At 38.4% G+C, this 20,189-nt stretch overlaps 1 protein-coding gene across 2 annotated transcripts; it reads left to right on the plus strand.

The window, feature by feature from the left end:
* The first annotated feature begins 4,201 nt into the window (after nucleotides 1-4,201).
* On the plus strand, nucleotides 4,202-19,424 carry LOC134750232 (protein ABHD18). Of its 2 annotated transcripts, XM_063685376.1 has the most exons (10): nucleotides 4,202-4,486; nucleotides 4,629-4,713; nucleotides 5,450-5,632; nucleotides 7,823-7,935; nucleotides 11,719-11,857; nucleotides 13,238-13,327; nucleotides 14,310-14,787; nucleotides 15,142-15,480; nucleotides 16,126-16,261; nucleotides 17,921-19,424. In XM_063685376.1, the coding sequence occupies exons 1-10, from the start codon at nucleotides 4,395-4,397 to the stop codon at nucleotides 17,982-17,984; spliced, it is 1,719 nt and encodes a 572-aa protein (XP_063541446.1). In that variant the 5' UTR covers nucleotides 4,202-4,394; the 3' UTR covers nucleotides 17,985-19,424. The 2 variants fall into 2 exon arrangements, with proteins under 2 accessions (XP_063541446.1, XP_063541447.1); XM_063685377.1 differs by lacking the exon at nucleotides 4,629-4,713.
* Nucleotides 19,425-20,189: the final 765 nt, after the last annotated feature.

A 20,189-nucleotide genomic window follows, 5' to 3' on the forward strand; every position in this document is an offset into this window, starting at 1 on the left:
CCAATCTTATTACCTAGAAATTGTGAATTTACCAATAAGGTCATAAAAAGAATACATGAAGAAAATTATCATGTAGGAGTACCACATACATTAAGTAAAGTGAGACAACGGTTTTGGATTCCACAAGGTAGAGCACAAGTTCAGAAAATCATAAATAAATGTCCACAATGTGTAAAACACGGAGGAGGAGCTTACACTTTACCCAACACACCTGCTTTACCTCCAGAGAGAGTAAAATATGAGACACCTTTTACTTATGTTGGAATGGATTACTTCGGACCTATGGTAGTCAAATCAGATAAAAGTCAAGAAAAACGTTGGGTCTGTTTATTCACTTGTTTAGTGGTACGTGCCATTCACCTTGAGATAGTAAAAGATATGTCTACGGATGAATGTTCTTTGGCGTTTCGAAGATTTGTTGCAGCTAGAGGAACTCCTTCAATAATAGTGTCGGATAATGCACTTCAATTTAAACTACTGTCGGAAGTAGTGACTGGAATTAATTCATCATCAAAAGGAGTACAATGGAAATTTATTCCTCAATTAGCACCCTGGCATGGGGGAGTGTATGAACGCTTAGTAGCGATAGTGAAACATTGTCTTAAGCGAACCCTTGAAAAACATTTACTAGGAGACAATCAGCTGTTAACAATCATCAAAGAAGTACAGGCCATAGTAAATACTAGACCTTTGACTTATGTAGGAAATGATCAAGGACATATTTTAAAACCGGCGGATTTTCTGACACCTGGAAGGTGTATTAATATTGACAATTTAGAAGAAGGGATCTCATCTTCAAGTACCTCTACTAAGCAACAACTGTTAGAAGGTTGGAAGAGAGGTGAAATGATTATGAATGAATATAAAGACATGTTTATAAATCAATACCTACTGAGTTTAAGAGAACGATATAATCATTCACCAAAACAAGCTAGAGTAAAAGCAAAAATTGCGCCATGCATTGGTGACATTGTACAGATCAAAGGAGAAAGTAAAAACAGGGGAAATTGGAAAGTGGGTCGTATAACAGAGCTACTTAAAGGAATAGACGGATTATGTAGAGTAGCAAAAGTAAAAGTGGGTGAGGCAATATTCACAAGGTCTATTGCACATTTGTATCCCCTAGAAGCAGAAGAGTCTCTGTTATCTGAAGACCTCATGAAAGATCAATCGTGTATCAAACAATCGTTAAACTCACCATATGGTAGCAATAACCTAGATCAAGAATTGTCATTAAAAATAAGAGAACCTATGATTTCATCAGAGAATGAAATAGATAGAGCTATAATTAACGAAATGGATGTAACGAAGCATAAAGAAGTAATGGACGATACAGAGAGGCATGAGGACATAGATATGTTAAATGATGATGAAATAATGGATGGTTCAGATGAGATAAGCCACATGGACATCTCAGATGAAATGATAGAAAGTTCAACAGAAGTAAACGAAGTGATGGAAGACCATGAGCAAAAGGAAATACAGGAAGAGTCGATGACTGGAAAGGGAAACCATAAGAGGGCAGCGGCGGTTCAAGCAATGAAAAGAATAAAAGATTGGACGCGCCACTTAATGCTCACCTTAACTCAACATTAATTTTCCTCGACGGGTGTGTCGCGACATATCGCGAATCACCTACTATAAAAAACCTTCCTTCCGTTTCACACTGTCTATGGTAAGACTTCCTTCTGTTATATTATCTATGATAAAGGACGCTTTTTCCTGTTGCGACTGGTGTACAACTACTTGCTGTTATGAAAAAGTATTTCTTTGAGTGTGTCAATAAATATATAGTAAAGTACAAGACGCTACACTGCAAATTGAGAGCTAAGTATAATTAGTAAAAAAGATAATAATATAAGTCACAAGGGAAATAAAACAAATATGATTCCCTATGAAAGATTTGACGTTGATATACAAGTACATTATAGTTTCAATAAAATCGAATGATAAAGCCATGTACTAGCATAAGACGCCTTGTCTGCGGGAAGGCTGTCATGATAATCTTGCTTATATCAAATAAAGGAGTCTGGTTGTGGACAGACTCAAGTCAATATTTTACTGATTTCCTCTGGGTCGGGCGCTGTTGCGGTCGGAGGAAAAGCATGCCGGCCATAAGAACGCTCGACCAGAGATGCTGTTGCTAGCGCTGTCGGGGTCGAAGACATAAAGATTCGGTCGGTCTTGACAGCGTTAGATCAGAGATGCCTTGCGAGGTTTTGTCGGGTAAGGGGCATAGAAGTCCGCCGACTATAAGAAAGTTAATTCAATGGTGGTAACCTGCTCTGAGGAGAGGTTAATGATAATAGTTTCTGTTAGGAGCTAGCGCTACTCCTCATGGCTGACGAGCTATGAACAGACGATGTGTGGAGTCCAGCACAATAAATGGGACATTGTAACAAACAAGTTACTGTGTATATTACAATAATCAAATACATGAATGGGTCACGCACTACTAAGGTGCCTGATTGAGTCATGTACATACATAAACTGTTAATACATGTGCTTTGGTATAATAATAAATTCTGAGACATCTATAAATATAAAATCGTGATGTACTTAGTGACTATTGAGGAGTCAATGTGTACCTTTTACAATACAGGCCCAGCTGTTCTACTAATATGGTCATCACAAAGTACAAAGAGGAGCGCACATGGAGATTGCAGCCGTGGAAGTAAAATTATCAGGTATGAGTCATGTCCTTTTGCTACTGAACTGACACATATCGGAATAATAATAGAAGTAAATAGATTCCTTATTAGTGATGTTAAGATAGTTGAGTTACATCAGATGAATCTAGGCAAGATATACATTTTGTGGCTATCGTACTTTCCCCAGCGATGGGCACAACGTAGACGTCCAACTCGTCCAAGTGGTTGTCGCTGTTCCAGTACAGTCAGCAGCAGAAGTTGCTAAGCGGGCGAGGTGTTCAAAGTTAAGATAATTTTGAACAACTGGCCCGCTTAGCAACGTTACTATTGCTGCTGACTGTACATATCACATTTAAACGTCATTAGCTATAGAGGTGACAAGGTTTCATCTATTGGGCATTAGCATGTCGAGCACTAGGACGTTTACCTTTTATGGAAATATTAGTTTCAGAATCAACTGGTTGTCGTTATTTTATGGCTCCGCTACACGATGGGCCATCATACTGGCCCACTAAGATGGGCTCCAGCCTGTATAGAGGATAGTGGTGTCGGATGGCTTATGGTGCGGTAGTGATGTGCCGTTACCCGTTACCGTAAATTACGAGAACAGATAGAATCATCGGGTCGGGTGTGAGAGGTGGGGTTAAGTAAGCACTTCGTTTTTGGGTTTCTAATAAGTATTGGCGTATTTTTTTTTAAAATTGAGGTTTACTTTTTAATATTCCAATATTATAAAGGTATATTGTTCCAACACTTTGTAGCACGATACCTAAAACTTCCCCTAAAGGCAGCAGCGCGGTATTTTTGAGTCTGCAGCATCAGAATTAGTCATGACATGATCTCGTGGCTACCGGGCTAAATCAGCTTTGTTTGACCTAAGTTCATACTGCTCCATCATGGCTCCATTTACTGCCCTTACTTACCCTACTATCAAGCTCTGCCAGCAATACATGTTTTTAATATAATAATACTCTGATACATTTTAAGGCATGAAAAACAATGGCCACCTACACGAAGTCTTAAATCTTGTGCTAAAACACAGCATTCTTAGCTATGCGGAAGCAGTCACTGACACCACCAAGGTGATTGCGAATTTGTCATGTCAAAAGCTGCGTCAACAACCTATGTGCTATGCCGTTGTTTACTTGGCACAAGTACATCGGCATTAGCGAAAACAACCACCAGAAAATAAACTGTGTTCCAGTCTATAAGATTCTACAGAATTATTTCTTGTATGATTACTGAATGTTACTCCATTTACTCTAACACAGGAGATTTATAAAATCTCGAAAATTTATACGAAAACTACGACTAAGCGCGCCTACGAATAGATACCGCCATAACTTTTGCTTCCGTTTCCTAGTTATAGTGTTGCAATTCTAATTGGTTTTATTTCCGACTCGAAACTTCATACAATTTTCCAGAACATGTTTCATTTATTTTTTCCTATTAAGAATATTGTTTCTTCCTATTTTATAAATATTGTACTAAATTGCTGTTTTCTTAAACTTGACATATAAAAAAAAATAACGAAGTTTCAAACGATGCATGAAACGAAACGCATCCATGTGACAGAACAGCTGAGCCCGCTGAAAAAATATTTATTGTGTTGACACCACATTCCTCTCCCCATCTAAAAATGTGTTCAATGTGTTGACACCGGCCATGCACGGGACAGCAACCACAAATATCACCAAGTAATCGTGTAATAATCTCAATATCCAATCTACTTATATCACAAAAATGTCAGCAAGTAGATTGGATGCAGTTTATCGCAGTATACTTATTACAAAATTTTTCACTAAAGGATGGGGAAAGCCTGAAAATTTACGTCGGTATGTGCAATAATTCTAAGGAAGCTAAGGCTGGCTCGGCCATTAAATTATTATTAGTTGTACAGTTATGTTTTCTCACTTTTCTAACCTTATCAATCGTGTTTTCCTAATTTATGTAATCGAATGTTTTGCCCCTCCAAAGGTTATTCGAGTTTAGAAAAGTAGTATCGAACCGAGATGAATGCTTCAAGCTCATTGAGAGAGACTATGCAGTTACTATCACTAAGGTATTTTTTTAATTCTTATATTTTTTAAAGTAATTTTGTAATATTTATTTACATAACCTCACTACCTCTTAGGAGGGTTCTGGAGTAATTTTTCGGTATAAAAAAATTAGGTTTAAATCTTAGATTACCCAGAAATAAATGGCTTTTTTATTTACATAACCTCACTTTTCCATAAATACTTTTCCATTTGTTAGTCCGTGTTGCCACACTTCAAACTCTGGAGTGAACATAGACTGGAGATGGGTCAAATATCCTTTTATATAGATATTATTGCATTTAAGTATGAACAGATATTGTAATTTTTTTAGCATAAACTGTGCAGCATAGTTAAATAAAATCTTATTGACTGGGATTATGTATGTTGGCAGCATATCGAGATATTCCTCGGCATATCATGAACTGCTGCCATTTACTTGTATCTTATCCTAACTAACCAATAGTTAGTCGTAACCAGCTGAAAGATCAAAATGATAAATTGCGGTGAATGGTAGCATCTGAACTGAAGATTGCTCTATGAACAAATCAAAAAGTAACAAAATGTCACATTGCAGCATATTTAATGTCTAAGCAACTGTTTTCAAATTTGATAAGACATATTAATACAAAAATTTAGGAAAAATACCAAATTTTTTAAAAGTTCAAAGAACAATACTTCTCAAAAACAAATTTATTGCATTCAGCAACTAACATAAATTTTTTACTTCGTGAGAAATTTACATGATGAATTTTCTTGCAGGAACAAAAACTATCAGACTGCACACTACTGGAAGGGTACTTTATATCACCACTGCACCGCTACCTGCCCGGGATAGTGCCGGAAATGGCTCAGAAGGCCCACTTCCAGGTGCTTCTGCCTATCCACTGGCCAGAGAAGGGAGTTAAACCCATGTGCTTGCATCTGGCTGGTACCGGTGACCATGTAAGTTCAAGTAGTTTTTAGTACCTACTTATTTCTGACCTAGATTCCAACGGAGTTATATCTATCTTTGCTGCTACATATCAAAGCTTTGATCGTGTTCTCCTGCAATGTGTGTCTCAATGTCAACAAATAAAAAAAGTGTGTGCGTGTAATCTTTACGCCCAATTGAAGTAAAACTTCTTTGACGATGCTGTTATCGCTATTTTGGCACTTTGACGTGTGTCCTATTGTGCGTGTGTCACTACTGAGCGTTACTTCCGTCGGAAAAAAAATCTGAGACTCTCTAGTCGCGCCTAAAGAAGTTTTACTTCAAAAAAACCGGACAAGTGCGAGTCGGACTCGCCCACCGAGGGTTCCGTACTTTTTAGTATTTGTTGTTATAGCAGCAACAGAAATAAATCACCTGTGAAAATTTCAACTATCTACTATCACGATTTTTTTTCAAATTTTTTTTTAAATAATTTGGCACAAGTATCAGACATGTGTATATCTGCTTCGCTTCTGTAATAGCCTAAGTTCATAGGATAGGACTTGCATCGTAGGCTCATACGCCTTTTTACTAGCAAGTGCCAATTCGTGTTGCATTGTCGATGCATTTCTGCTTGTTTACACTTCACTTTCGACCGAAATATAGTGTGTCGATAACCCCCTATATAGAATACTATGGATTGGAGTGCCAAGTTCAGACAAATTGTGAAGCAGGTACTGCGCACAGGGGGCCTAGCTAAGATGCCATTCGTTTATGCTACAACAACGAAACGCTCTCTGTCTCTCTATCACTCTTACATATTAGTGCGATAGGGAGGCAGATAGAGTTTCGTTGTCGTAGCGCAAACGATTGGCATCTTAGCTAGGCCCCCTGTTATCATTTTTCGATTCAAGCCAAGGAATTAGAAAGTAGGTAACAAAAATATGGCGCGCCGCGCGTAACTTGCGAAAGAAGATAATTGCGCAGATTTATACGTGTTTTGCTCAATAACTCAAAAACTAGCCAAAAACGTATGACGTGATTAATGGATGCCCCCAAAGGCATAAGGTAGGTACGCCGATTTTGCAACGATAGATTAAATTTTACGGGACCTAATTTGCGGTTTTTAGTCTTAAAGCTCGTGGCAAAAATTAATAGGCGGGGCCCCACACAAGTCAAGCCGTCTCACGGGTAAAAATCCGCACGAAGCAGAGGGCCTACTGCGAACACCGAAGTTTGCTAATTGCGGGCATCTGTCTCCGTCACTAATTACGCCTTAATTGAACTAAAAAAGAAAGATGCCCGCAATTTGCGAATTTCGGTGTTCGCGGTAGCCCCTCAGCTCAAACGTACTGAGGCTGAGGCGCGCCGTTGAGAAACCGAGCTGAGGGCCTACGCGGTAGGCCCCGATATTTGATGTTTGCGATAGGCCCTGCCGCGAACATTGAATATTTATCGGCCTCTCTATCGCTCTTGCATATCCGAGTGATGTGCAGATAATGTAATTTCAATATTCGATGTTCGCAAGAGGCCGTCTGCTTTGCACGGTAATTTTGATCTATCATAATGAATAAATAACATCTAAACCTTGAGGATGACGTATGTGACGTGATTGCTCTTATCGATTTATTCAATTGATATTTATAGTCGCAATGCGTCATTTGTAGATCAATGTCTATATTGCATATAATGTCTGCAGTAATTCTAGGCCAAGTGGTCGATTCTAATTAAAGCTCGAGTAGGTACATTTAAAATCAAAAACATCTAAATGAATAAAATTATAACTTAGGTGAAATCTGCCTCATTCGTACCCCTAATATTGTCAATGCCCCTAATGAAAAATGCAATTTATTAGGACGTAATGAAAACACAATCAATTGATGATCAAAATTAAATATAGGGGTTTCCGTTTCGCTTCGAACTTCTATTTAGAACGCGATCGTTTAAACCTTTTACTGCATGTCAATCATGTCGTATAAAATTATTTGTTTAAATCTAAACTTTAATAGGTACTCAATAGAGTTGAATATTATACCTGATATAATATATATTATGGCTTTGTATGCACTAAAGGGTTAAGAACTTTAATTTAAACGAAATTAATCGATTTACTAGACAAGCTGGTCATAACGGTTGATGATTTTACCGGAATACCGATCTATGCTTTGTGCTGTATTTTTTTTAGCCAACAATAATTCCACTAAACTGCGTCTTGTTTGCAGTTCTTCTGGCGACGTCGAAATCTTATGGTGAAGCCGCTCATCAAAGAAGCTGGCATTGGCGGCATCATCCTCGAGAACCCCTTCTACGGCCTCCGGAAACCGATAGACCAAGTGTAAGAACACCCACACTTATTAAAAACCGATAGACCAAGTGTAAGAACACCCACACTTATTAAAAACCAATAGACCAAGTGTAAGAACACCTACATTTATTAAAAACCGATAGACCAAGTGTAAGAACACCCACACTTATTTAAAACCAATAGACCAAGTGTAAGAACACCCACACTTATTAAAAACCGATAGACCAAGTGTTAGAACACCCACACTTATTAAAAACCGATACACCAAGTGTAAGAACACCCACACTTATTAAAAACCAATAGACCAAGTGTAAGAACACCCACAATTAATAAAAACCAATAGACCAAGTGTAAGAACACCCACACTTATTAAAAACCGATAGACCAAGTGTAAGAACACCCACACTTATTAAAACACACAAATAACAGGGATGTAGTTCTGCAAAAGGGACCCAATCCACACTAAATCTCCATTCAAATTTTTACTTTATGTTTTAACACTTAAAAGCCAATAAAGGTAAAGGTAAGGGAAGGTTTTAAGGTTCGATTAAAAAAAATTTTTGGGGTTCGTTCCCGTTTGCTAAATTACGTCCATTTATACATCTGTTTCGAAGAATCAGCTTCCAGATGAATTAAAAATGTTAGATGACATACAATTTATGCGTATGTAATTTAAAAAAATGGCTTATTAAGAATGAATTCTATTCTAAAGGATTTCTTTGAATTATATTCTTCATGATACTGTATACTCTGTACAGATAGATATGCTATGTACGTGTATAATGATTAAGTGTTTCTTAGTTTTAATTTAGTTTTAAGATTCCATTGACTCCATTGTAGACCCGAATTAGGTCACCGTTGAAACACATGTATTACATAACACCTCTGTACACGGTTGTACAATAAAGAACAATAAACAAAAAATAAACAGAATGTCAAAATTGCGAGTCAAGGGACACCAACCTTTTTTGTGTCAGACCTCTATGTGTACATCAGTTTGTTAAGATGTAAAACACGCCCGGTACAACACACTTAAAATGCTTCGGCTTGGGAGACGATTGATCATATCGGTGTGGGAATCTCCAAAAGGTGACATTCGCGAATATACCCACATTGATAGAACATTCCGTCCCCATAAAAGGCGTCTAAAAATCATAACCGCTATAACATTGCGCGGTATAAACTCTAATCTGCATTTAAACTTGATATTTAATTCCAACAGAAGTAATCAGTTTTAGCTTCTCTTGTGATTATCCACCTACGTGTAAAATTGTAGTGTTGTTTGATATGATTTAATGTGGGCTGGTCAAGTCAACACCTGTGTCTTTAATTAGAGACAAACGTAAGGGCGTGTTGTTATTTACTCTCAATCGTGGCACTGTGCCATGATGACATTATTGTTATATCTTTTAATGTAGGTAATATTATGAAACATGCAGTTTTGTTATCGCTTCTTTACATTCTAAATCGCGTATGAAACGGTGCGGCGAACAAAAACAAAAGAAAGTTAATAATATTAAGAGGCCGTAGTCGATTTTGGAGCAACAATTTTAAATTGATAGATTTAGTCGTTGAAATTATACACGTTTTGTTACGTAATATCTAAATAACAAGTATTGGTTTCTATTAGCACGTCTTCTCATCTTGCCTTTTAATAATGAGGTCGCAAGCGTGCGTCACCGGTAATATATGAAAAGAAGGGGCAGTTTTTAAAAATTCATCAAAAATTTATGGTGGTAAATTATACAAATTGATGTATAAAAATAGTTTCAACAAATGTTGTAGATTGTTTAAGTATCAAAATTACGTTGAAATTAAGTCGATTTTCAGAGAAATTTTCACTTGTTTTGAAGTAATTTCTGGAGAAGATTGATTTCGTCTAACTTTCATTTACACTACTTCAAAGTCATAATAATAAAAATGTAGTCTGATAAACGTCAAAATTACCATGTTTAGCCGTCCAAACTTTACGAAATTTACAAATAATAGCGACAAAATCAGTGCTTTACGCGCGTTTACCTAAACGTCCATCAGAAAAGCAAACATTACTATCGCCACTCGTTGCGAATTTTCTATTTTTCGCACTTGTATCGTAATGTACTATAAACCGACAATGTTGCACTGTAAAAAAAAAACCTTCTTTCAATTATGGCCAATATTCAATAGACGAAATAATTATTAAGTTAGTAAGCACCCGGCCTAAATGTCCAAAAATACCAGTCTTATACCATTGCATAGATAGTTCCAGAGGGCCTCCCGCGAAAATCGTAAACTGCGTTATCTACCCCTCTAATTCTTCAAGTTGCACTTGAGCGATAGAGCGGCAAACGGACGTAAGGACGAAACTGACGAAATGGTCTGCGGCAGACCCTCAGACCTAAGATCCTAACCCCTATCTTGCAATTGTTTTGTAAGACGGTTATACCGCCGAAATGTTGTACAAAAGAACGAAGGTGTCGCTCTTTTGACTGTATACGGCCGGCATTTATAGGTGATCTTCGATAGATATTTATGATTCATCTGAACGCTTACGTCACTGATATTTTAGTCAGGCCTTACAAGTAAATCGGTTACCTAATTCACGAGTGTTGAAACTAATATTTTATTATTTTAAACAGGTCTATCCTAAATGAAAACACCCACGGTTTTCATTTAGGATAGACCTGAATTATAAAGGTCAAATCTTAAAATTCAATATGTATCTGTACTCATGTTTTAGCACATTATGTTCTACCTGTAGCATCTTGAGATGAGCTTCGGACTGTCCAGAACTGGGGACGCAGCTGGTACATTTAATTGTTCATTCGATAGATAAGGCCAAATTTAATTTCCGAACACGAATGCGTCAGCTAAAATATGGCTGTACCAAGAACACGCACTGTGTCTGATAGTAAGTCTCCTCTGAGCCGCGCTCTTCAACTGCTTAACGCGCTCCTCGCATCAGCAACGGAATGTGATGTTTTTGCAAGTGGTTGGTCTGTTGTCTGTAGTGAGTGTATGAAGTTCTGTGAGGCGATGGATAAACGTGAGTCATCTGTTATACTCGTATATTAGATTTGTATTTTAAATGTATCTGTTATATTATTGATTACATAATTTTATACACTTTTATTTTAATTCCACAGTGAATTGGTTTTAACTGTCGTACTGTAATTTGTTGAAAAAAAAAATATTGTTCATTATTATGAAATTGGGTAATTTTAACTCATATCCCAATGTTTCTGATTTAAAAGTTATGGCACTTACAATGTAATAACAAGTTATCTCTTTTTGTCATATAATTTGTCTGTCATCGTTTTCCCCTGGACTCTATATCCTATATATCCAAAGTATTAAAAAAGTTTTACATGAGCACGACAGACTTTTAAAAACCGGCCAAGTACATGACAGGCCACGCATAATGGAGGGTTCTGTACCTTCATACGATAAAAAACTTTTGAACCATGGATCCAAAAATATGAAAAAAAAACCTAATACAACAGTTTAATAAATACTTTCAGTGAAAACTATAGCGAACATGATCGGTACAGCCGTTTTTGAGTTATTGCAAAAAGTCTTCTCTTCCTAGTAAAAATACGTACATAGCGCTGCGAAGGTACTTTCTGATACTATTAGCCGTTTAGCCTATTCTGACAGAATGGTAACTACGGAAGCCTACACTGAGCATGGCCCGACATGATCTTGGCCGATTTTTCATGTATAGGGTTTTCATGGGAAACCTTAGTTTGACCACAGATTAATAAATAGTTTGGTTTGACTACATTAATGTATAATGGTCGAATTATGCTAGGCCTAACATTCTTTATATTTCAGGCGCTCATCTCTCCACAATGTGTCAGACATCTTCGTGATGGGTGGTTGCCTGATTCTGGAATCACTAGTTCTATTCCACTGGTGTGAACGGAACGGACTCGGTCCCCTCGGTGTTACCGGACTGTCCATGGGCGGTCATGTAAGTACCCATGAAAAAGGACATGTTGTTTAGCTCACAGTCAGTAAGGTGTGTTGGGATAAATGCGAATAAATCAGTTACCTATAAAACTAGGCTATGGCTAGTCGCAGGCAATTGTCATTGGTGGCCCTTACTATGTAGCTAAGCTCTCAGACATGGTGATACCTGTCATTTTTTTGATGGGACTAAAATCCCCTTTTCCTCTACTGTCCGAAATTTGGGTGTCATCATGGACCAGACGCTTTCCTGGGAACCCCACGTGGCTGAGGTGAGTAAAAAAATGTTTGGTTTCCTACACTCTCTTCGACGACTTCAGAATTTCCTCCCTCTTCATACCAAATTGACTCTTGCCCGCTCTCTCTTGCTCCCTCTACTAGACTATGGTGACATTGCGTTCTTGGATCTTAATGAGGAATTGCTGAATAAACTTGAGCGCTTACAAAATGTCTGTATCAGGTATGTGTATGGCCTCCGTAAATACGACCACATTTCTAATTTTCGTAAGCAGCTCGGGTGGTTACCGATCCGCCAGCGCAGGGATGTGCATGTTCTGTCGTTGCTTTTCAACATACTCTTCAACCCCTGTTCCCCATCTTACCTAACCGAGAGATTTAACTATCTGGCTGAAGGAAGTGATCACCGCTTACGTTCTAGTGCTAATCTTACGCTTGCTATACCTTCGAATAAGTCTCGAACGTACGCAAATTCATTCACAGTGCGCGCGGTGAAGTTGTGAAACGAGTTGCCCCTGTCGCTCAAACGGTCCCGGTCTGTAGCATCGCTCAAAGTTAATCTGAAAAAGCTTTGGCTTTCCCACGAACTGTGATTTGGTTGAGTGCTAATATATATATTTTATTTATATGTTATATATATATATATATATATATATATATATATATTTAGTACTATATATTTATGTATGCTAGTACATATTTATTTTATTGCATAATGCTATTGATGTATTTTAGTTATTCGTAGACGTTAATATTGTAGTTTTCCTTTTTAAATATTATTGTACGTTCTGTAAGTTTGTCTATCTATCTAATTCGAATTTTCCACTCATTTACTCTAAGGTTAGCTGGAAGAAATCCCTTATAGGGATAAGCTCGCCTTTGTACCTAAATTTATATGAATCTCATGTTAACAATTTTTGTTTTGTACAATAAAGTGATTTACTACTACTACTAGGCGTTATTTTCGACTGCAAGCCTTCCAATACCATTTTCCTGCGCTCTATATTACACTCGATCGCATATTCTTCGGTAAAACTCTGAGCATATTTAAAGCATAACCTATTCTAGCACACTTTTCCGTTGTTGCAGCTTGTTTTGACTGTATACAGTGTCAACACTACTATAAATTATATTATTTGGATGGTAGATGGCGTCGCTAGCAGCTACGAATTGGCCGAAACCCCTGGTGCTGGTGCCGTGCTTATCCTGGTCGACCGCGTCTGCAGTGTTCCTACAGGTACACTGCCTTCTTTATCCTTGCCCTTGCCTTACCAGGGAGACTAGCTAACTTGTGACCTAAATCCGAAACTTGACTTAGATACTTCACGCCATAAGCTACCCTAATCATGCATGATCTCTTGCGCGATCTGCCACCTTGTGGTCTAGCTCGGAAACCTATCACTTCGTGCCAATGGATAAGGTGCTTCTGTGTTGCCCCGTGCGGTTCATGCACTTGTAACGCCAATCGATAAGTTAAAATTCATCGATATGACACAAAGGACAAGTCTTGTGGTCATTCCCATATATGTATTTATTTATCTTTAATTTGGTATTAATTACTACATTGACAACTCCCCCTTACCTTACTTACGAGTGATTCCTGGTGAGCAGATAAATCATCATATCAGCTGAAAGACGTCCCCTACTAGACATAGGCTTCCCAAAGATCTGCACAAAGTCTGGTCGTGTGCTGCCTCATATAACGGTTCTTATTGAAGGCACTACACTGGCTGCATCCTCTGGTTTGTGGTGGCTACGCAGGAACCTTTCTGTCTAATATAAAAAAAATACAAATTCGACTATCCTTATCCTTTAACAGAGAATGACATTAAGTAAACTTGGACCCGGGTATGTCCTTAAACTACGTGAGGTAAACTAAGAGAGGTATGGGCACTGTGAATGACATCTCGCTTTGTGTGGTAGGGCACAGGACAGCGGATGTCATTCCAGATCTAGAGCAGAGCCTAACTGGGGAGGTACCTCCACCTTACAGAAAACCGCAGCCATATAACACTATAGTGTTGTGTTCCTGCCGGTGAGTAAGGTTGCCAGAGCTCGAGGGAGAGGAGTGTTGGGGTCGGCAACGCTCATGTAACTCCTCTGGAGTTGCAGGCGTACATAGGCTACGGAGACTGCTTAACATCAGACGTAGTATAAAAAAAAAGTAAAATCGTTGTTGGTACTATCATTGTGTCATACAATAAAGTTTTAAATTACAGGGTGTCATGTCACAATCAATAAACTGGGATTTACTAGAAGACCAGTACCTCTCGGACGGCGAATACCGCGAAAAACTCTCCAAAATGGTCACCATTGTCGACGAGGCTTTTCTAGCAGGAAAAAAATTCGCACAAACCTACCATCCCTCCACCCATCCCGTCTCCACCACCGTTGACGTAGCTAAAAAACTAGACGTAACTTATAACGAGACCAATTTAGAAAATCCAGACATCGTAGATATGACAAAGAATATGGTAGAGTTAAATAAAAATGTGCCAAAGAAAAAAGCGAAGCCTTTTCCGAGGGAAACTTTGATTCAAGAGTTGCAAAGGCTTCTGGATGAGAAGAAAATCAGCCAGCAGCTGTATGAGAAGTTGTTGTCAAACGACAAGTTTGAGTTGCTGCCGCAGGATATTGAAGATATCAACAAGTTGACGGAAGACCATTTTAATGAGATATTGATGAAGTGTAAAATTGGTAAGTAATAAAGCTTTTTTATTCATTAAAATTATTGTACTTTTAATGAATAAACCTTAGATAGAATTACAAATAGAAAGACCAGACTCAACTTTTTCCTAGACTCGTAATTTCTTACATTTGTATTTATTTTCGGTCCGATCTTTATTGCTCTTGGTTCTACATAATTTCGTATTACATATTCATATTGAAATTTAAATCCTGATGATTCGGAAAAGTTTTCCCTATTATGTCATTATTTACAGCCACGATTGTCAACTCGATTTTAATTATATTAAAAATCTATACAGAAACAGGCTGCCATTTTAATTAACGATATGCTTAACCTAAATGATTTTGTTTTATTATTTCAAGCGGATTTGAGATCAACAGGTATTGTTGAAAACAATACAGAACTAACCAAAACCGACCAAAAGACTGGCGCCCAGCCCATTTTAAAACCACAAACACAACTACAACCAGTCCCAGAGACCAAACTAGTAAAAGCCAAGAGTAAGTCCTGGACAGTCTCAGAGATAACGTCGGATCTGTGGTCGAATCTGCCTTTCTTGAAGAGTAAGAGCGAGAAGAAGATAGACTGGAGCAAGGTGCATTGGAGGGACAGAGAGGCACTGCAGTTCATGAGAGGGATCATGGATGAGTGCACGCATTTAAGTAACTTCTCTGTGCCGTTTGACACTTCATTGATTATTGGTAAGTCGCAATTTCATGTCTAAATGTCAAAGCTACTTACATAATTATAAAACCCAATATACGTTTATTAAATGCGTACATAAAAATAAAAAATACCAGTAATGCATGTTTATTCAATTAAGCTTTTGTAATTGAATTAAGTAAACTTTATATTATAAGAAAATTGTTTATCCAAAATCCGATCGCTCTCTAAAAATTGTGTCACATATATTGTAACTAGCCTTAGCACAGGCCCCGGTCTTTTTGGGCTGTTACTGCACACTATGTCTTTAAATGCTGGCTTAAATTAAAATGTATAATTAGAAATAGTGAAAAGTTTGTTGTATATATTTAATGAATAAAAAAATATAAAAAAAATTAGGGACCTGGTTTCCGGTTTATATTGGCATATGTTGCTATATCAGAAGACATTTCTTTGGAGCTAATGTCAAACTAGGGACCTTACATACAGCTATGAATTGTATCGCAACCAGAAACAAAGGCCTTACTAGGTAATCGTATGCAGCAATCCATTTGCAGCAAACTGCTAATGTTGGGTTGAGTAACTATACCACTCAGTTGTTATCAAAGTGAATTGGTGCCAATAACACTAGATTTGTTTTATTATAAATACTGAGAATAGCCCCTAATATTTTATTTGTACAGCTGTGTGTGCGAAACACGACGCGTATGTGCCTCGCGACGACGTGGGCACGCTAGAGGAGATCTGGCCCGGCGCTGAAGTGCGCTACGTAGACGCCGGGCACGTGTCCGCCTACATCCTGCACCAGTCGCTCTTCAGGTAACATTACAGAAGACACTTGGGCACACTAGAGGATATCTGGCCCGGTGCTGAAGTGCGCTATGTGGACGCCGGGCACGTGTCCGCCTACATCCTGCACCAGTCGCTCTTCAGGTAACATTACACAAGACACGTGGGCACACTAGAGGAGATCTGACCCGTCACTGAAGTGCGCTACGTGGACGCCGGGCACGTGTCCGCCTACATCCTGCACCAGTCGCTCTTCAGGTAACATTACACTAGACACGTGGGCACACTAGAGGAGATCTGGCCCGGTGCTGAAGTGCGCTATGTGGACGCCGGGCACGTGTCCGCCTACATCCTGCACCAGTCGCTCTTCAGGTAACATTACACAAGACACGTGGGCACACTAGAGGAGATCTGACCCGTCACTGAAGTGCGCTACGTGGACGCCGGGCACGTGTCCGCCTACATCCTGCACCAGTCGCTCTTCAGGTAACATTACACTAGACACGTGGGCACACTAGAGGAGATCTGGCCCGGCACTGAAGTGCGCTACGTGGACGCCGGGTACGTGTCCGCCTACATCCTGCACCAGTCGCTCTTCAGGTAACATTACACTAGTCACGTGGGCACACTAGAGGAGATCTGGCCCGGCACTGAAGTGCGCTACGTGGACGCCGGGCACGTGTCCGCCTACATCCTGCACCAGTCGCTCTTCAGGTAACATTACACTAGACACGTGGGCACACTAGAGGAGATCTGGCCCGGCACTGAAGTGCGCTACGTGGACGCCGGGCACGTGTCCGCCTACATCCTGCACCAGTCGCTCTTCAGGTAACATTACACTAGACCAGAGGTCGGCAAACCACGACTCGGCTTGGAGTTGCAATTGCGGCTCTACAAGACACCCAAAATATTAAACCAAGTTTTATGGCTCTTTGAAATTCCTAAAACATGATGATGGTTGACTTTTCTCTTCAAACGTTTGCCGACCCCTGCACTAGACTAGGACAAGTGCTGTGAAGACATAAGACGTAAACTTGTGGGTGTAAACCCCACTTTCCAAGTATCAATTTCATTCTTGCTTCGACCATGCAAGGTAAGACAGCCAACCAGGTGGTCACTTTGGAAACAAACTTATATGTTCTAAGAACAAATTAAATTATTTTCTATGAAAATATTTTAATTTGTGGTTTTTCAAGTAGACATACTACTATTTAAACTATAAACTGAAATAAATGTCATATACGAAGGAAAAAATGACCAAAGCCTCCAGTGTCCAGAGCTGGAATCGAACCAGCGTACCCCGTTTACTGGACAGGTGCCTGAACCGCTCGGCTATCCGGCCACGGTGGCATGGGTCGAAATTTCCAAGTATATGACAATTCCCCGAAGGCTTGTGGCGCCCACTGGCCATCTCTAAGGTAGAACAGTATGTTTCGACCTTCTAACTGAATCAACTCAGGTGATTACGGGCTAGCGAAGAGAGATGGCGCTGCCATTAATACTCTAAGAACAAATTAAATTACTGGAGGCTTTGGTAATTTTTTCCTTCGTATATGACATTTATTTCAGTTTAAACTTATATGTTTAAAAAAAAACGTTTATTTGGCTTAATTTGTTTTGATATTTTAATCAATACGTCGCTGGCATAATAATACTAATGAGATTTCTAACATTTAGTTTTGTTAACAGGTCTTGCATAAAAGAAGCATTTGAACGGTCAAAGAAAAAATGGAGAGACGGCAAACATAACTGACGGTAGCTTTCACCTCAAACTACAATTCATTTTTTTTAGCATTAGAATAAAGATAAACAATCTTGGCGGGTCTTTTTTAAAAAAAATATATTACTTATGAAAGCAAAAGAATGTAAAAGATCGTATATGATTTATAATTGTAACATATTTCTGTGACTTATTTTTCAAAAGTGATTTTTAATTAAAGAGACACGTCAAAGATTGCTTACCTTCTTTCTAATGCTAAAAAAACGAACTATAGAACTACATAGTCTCCTCAATCGGTAGCAAATATTCTCACTGTACTAACAACTAACTGGGCATGGTTAGACCTTAAGCTTTTATTAATTAGGTTTACCAATGGACAGTTACTTGTGACAACGATGGTATATGCCTGATTAAGGCGGTATTCACATTGCACACGGATCCAGCGCTCCGGTGTGCGAGCGAGACATCGCTACATAAATCCGTAATGCTGTCTCGCTCACATACCGGAGCGGAATGCGGGTCCGCATCAGTGTGGTAACCGCGTTACTTTTAGACTAATCGGTAAGCAAAGAAACATATTTTCATATTGAAGCTATAAAAGCCATATAAGTGTGATACGAATACGAAAAATTATGCAATACGATAGTGTTCGATTATAATATAGACGTGTGATAACTTTACAATCTTTACATGCATAAGAAAATGTACAAATTAGAAATAACGTGAGCTTATGAATGTTTGTGTCTGAATAACAATAATTATTAAAATGATGTTAACATTTCTGTATAATCGCTCAATGTCTAGTTGATAATGAACCTTGTAACTGTACTATAAGGTGGAAAATAAGACGCCTTATTAGGTTGAAATTTTAAAACTTTTTATACTATTAGACAGTCATGTTTGTACTGTAGTTCTGCTGCTGACTTTATCATGTGAATGGTAATTTTTAAGCCTATTTTGGCGTTTGAACGTTTTCGATGTTTTATTATAAAATACGGTATCTCGTGTAATTGGTACAGTGCAAAGATAAAGTCAAAACCATCTCAGCGCATGCTTTAGCATAAATATATTCTTTACGACCGAATTTCTTTGATATTAACTGTCGAGTAACTAAAGATTTTCCAAAAGTCAGGCGCCATAAACTGCACAAGCGCACATAGCCAATAATGGATATAAAATAATAATGCCTTATAATAATTATAATACATATCTGACGCTGCGAATTTCAAGGTATATTTGTCAACATTTTACATGTGTGTGAGTAACAAAAGCTTTTGCGTTTTTGTGAGACAATCCTAGTTATTTACACGTATTTATTTAGTCCCAGAATAGTGCATGGACCTTTAATTTATTATACTTAGAGCTTTTCTGATACCGTTATGCTTTTCATAGATTTATTACAACACAAGTGTAAATAGTGTATTCTTTTTTGAGATACGAAGTTATAATTTTTATAATAAATATTGTTTTATGTGATGAAAGTGTTTTTCTTTAAAAATATAATACAGACAGACGATGATGATTGAAAAAAAACTATCCTGTCTTTCCCCGGGTCGCAAACTCCATTCTAACTCAAAGCCACGCGCTATATGCCTACCGCTCGGCGTATCGTCGACGTCGACGATATAATCGACAGAGGGCCGCCGAACGCCCGCCTGAGCGCTCGCACCGCACGTTTCCCGCGCTTACGCTTCGAAATGCCGAAACACGTAATTATTGTGCAGTAGATGGGTGTAAAAGTTAAAAAACAAAAGAAAATTTGTCGTTTTTTTAGGGTTCCTTACCCAAAGGGTAAAAACGGCACCCTATTACTAAGACTCCGCTGCCGCTGTCCGTCTGTCACCAGGCTGTATCTCATGAACCGTGATAGCTAGACAGTTGAAATTTTCACAGATGATGTATTTCTGTTGCCGCTATAACAACAAATACTAAAAAGTACGGAACCCTCGGTGGGCGAGTCCGACTCGCACTTGGCCGGTTTTTTCATTTCCGAGAGACGAAGAAAGGTGAGTAGTATTTTAAATCTATCTTTATGAATTTTGTCACTATTTATTTCTTTGAACATAAGTAGATAAATCGTAAATTAAGGAGTTTTTTGAGTCAGGTATTATAAGTGTTGTTTTTAAATATTTGATTGACTAATAAAAAATATGGTTGATTCGCAACATTCGTTTTATTACAATAATAACATAAGTAACAGTACAACCCTAGCGCATTCTTACGATGACGCGTTGGCAC

Source organism: Cydia strobilella, chromosome 19 (genome assembly GCF_947568885.1).
Source record: "Cydia strobilella chromosome 19, ilCydStro3.1, whole genome shotgun sequence".
Lineage (NCBI taxonomy): Eukaryota > Metazoa > Arthropoda > Insecta > Lepidoptera > Tortricidae > Cydia > Cydia strobilella.

Excerpts from the sequence above, each read along its gene's own strand:
- LOC134750232 (XM_063685376.1), top strand. The coding sequence starts at position 4,395 with ATGTCAGCAAGTAGATTGGATGCAGTTTATCGCAGTATACTTATTACA. Across the intron at positions 4,714-5,449 it reads ATGCAGTTACTATCACTAAG|GAACAAAAACTATCAGACTG; the intron begins GTATTTTTTTAA and ends ATTTTCTTGCAG. Across the intron at positions 13,328-14,309 it reads CGTCTGCAGTGTTCCTACAG|GGTGTCATGTCACAATCAAT; the intron begins GTACACTGCCTT and ends TTTAAATTACAG.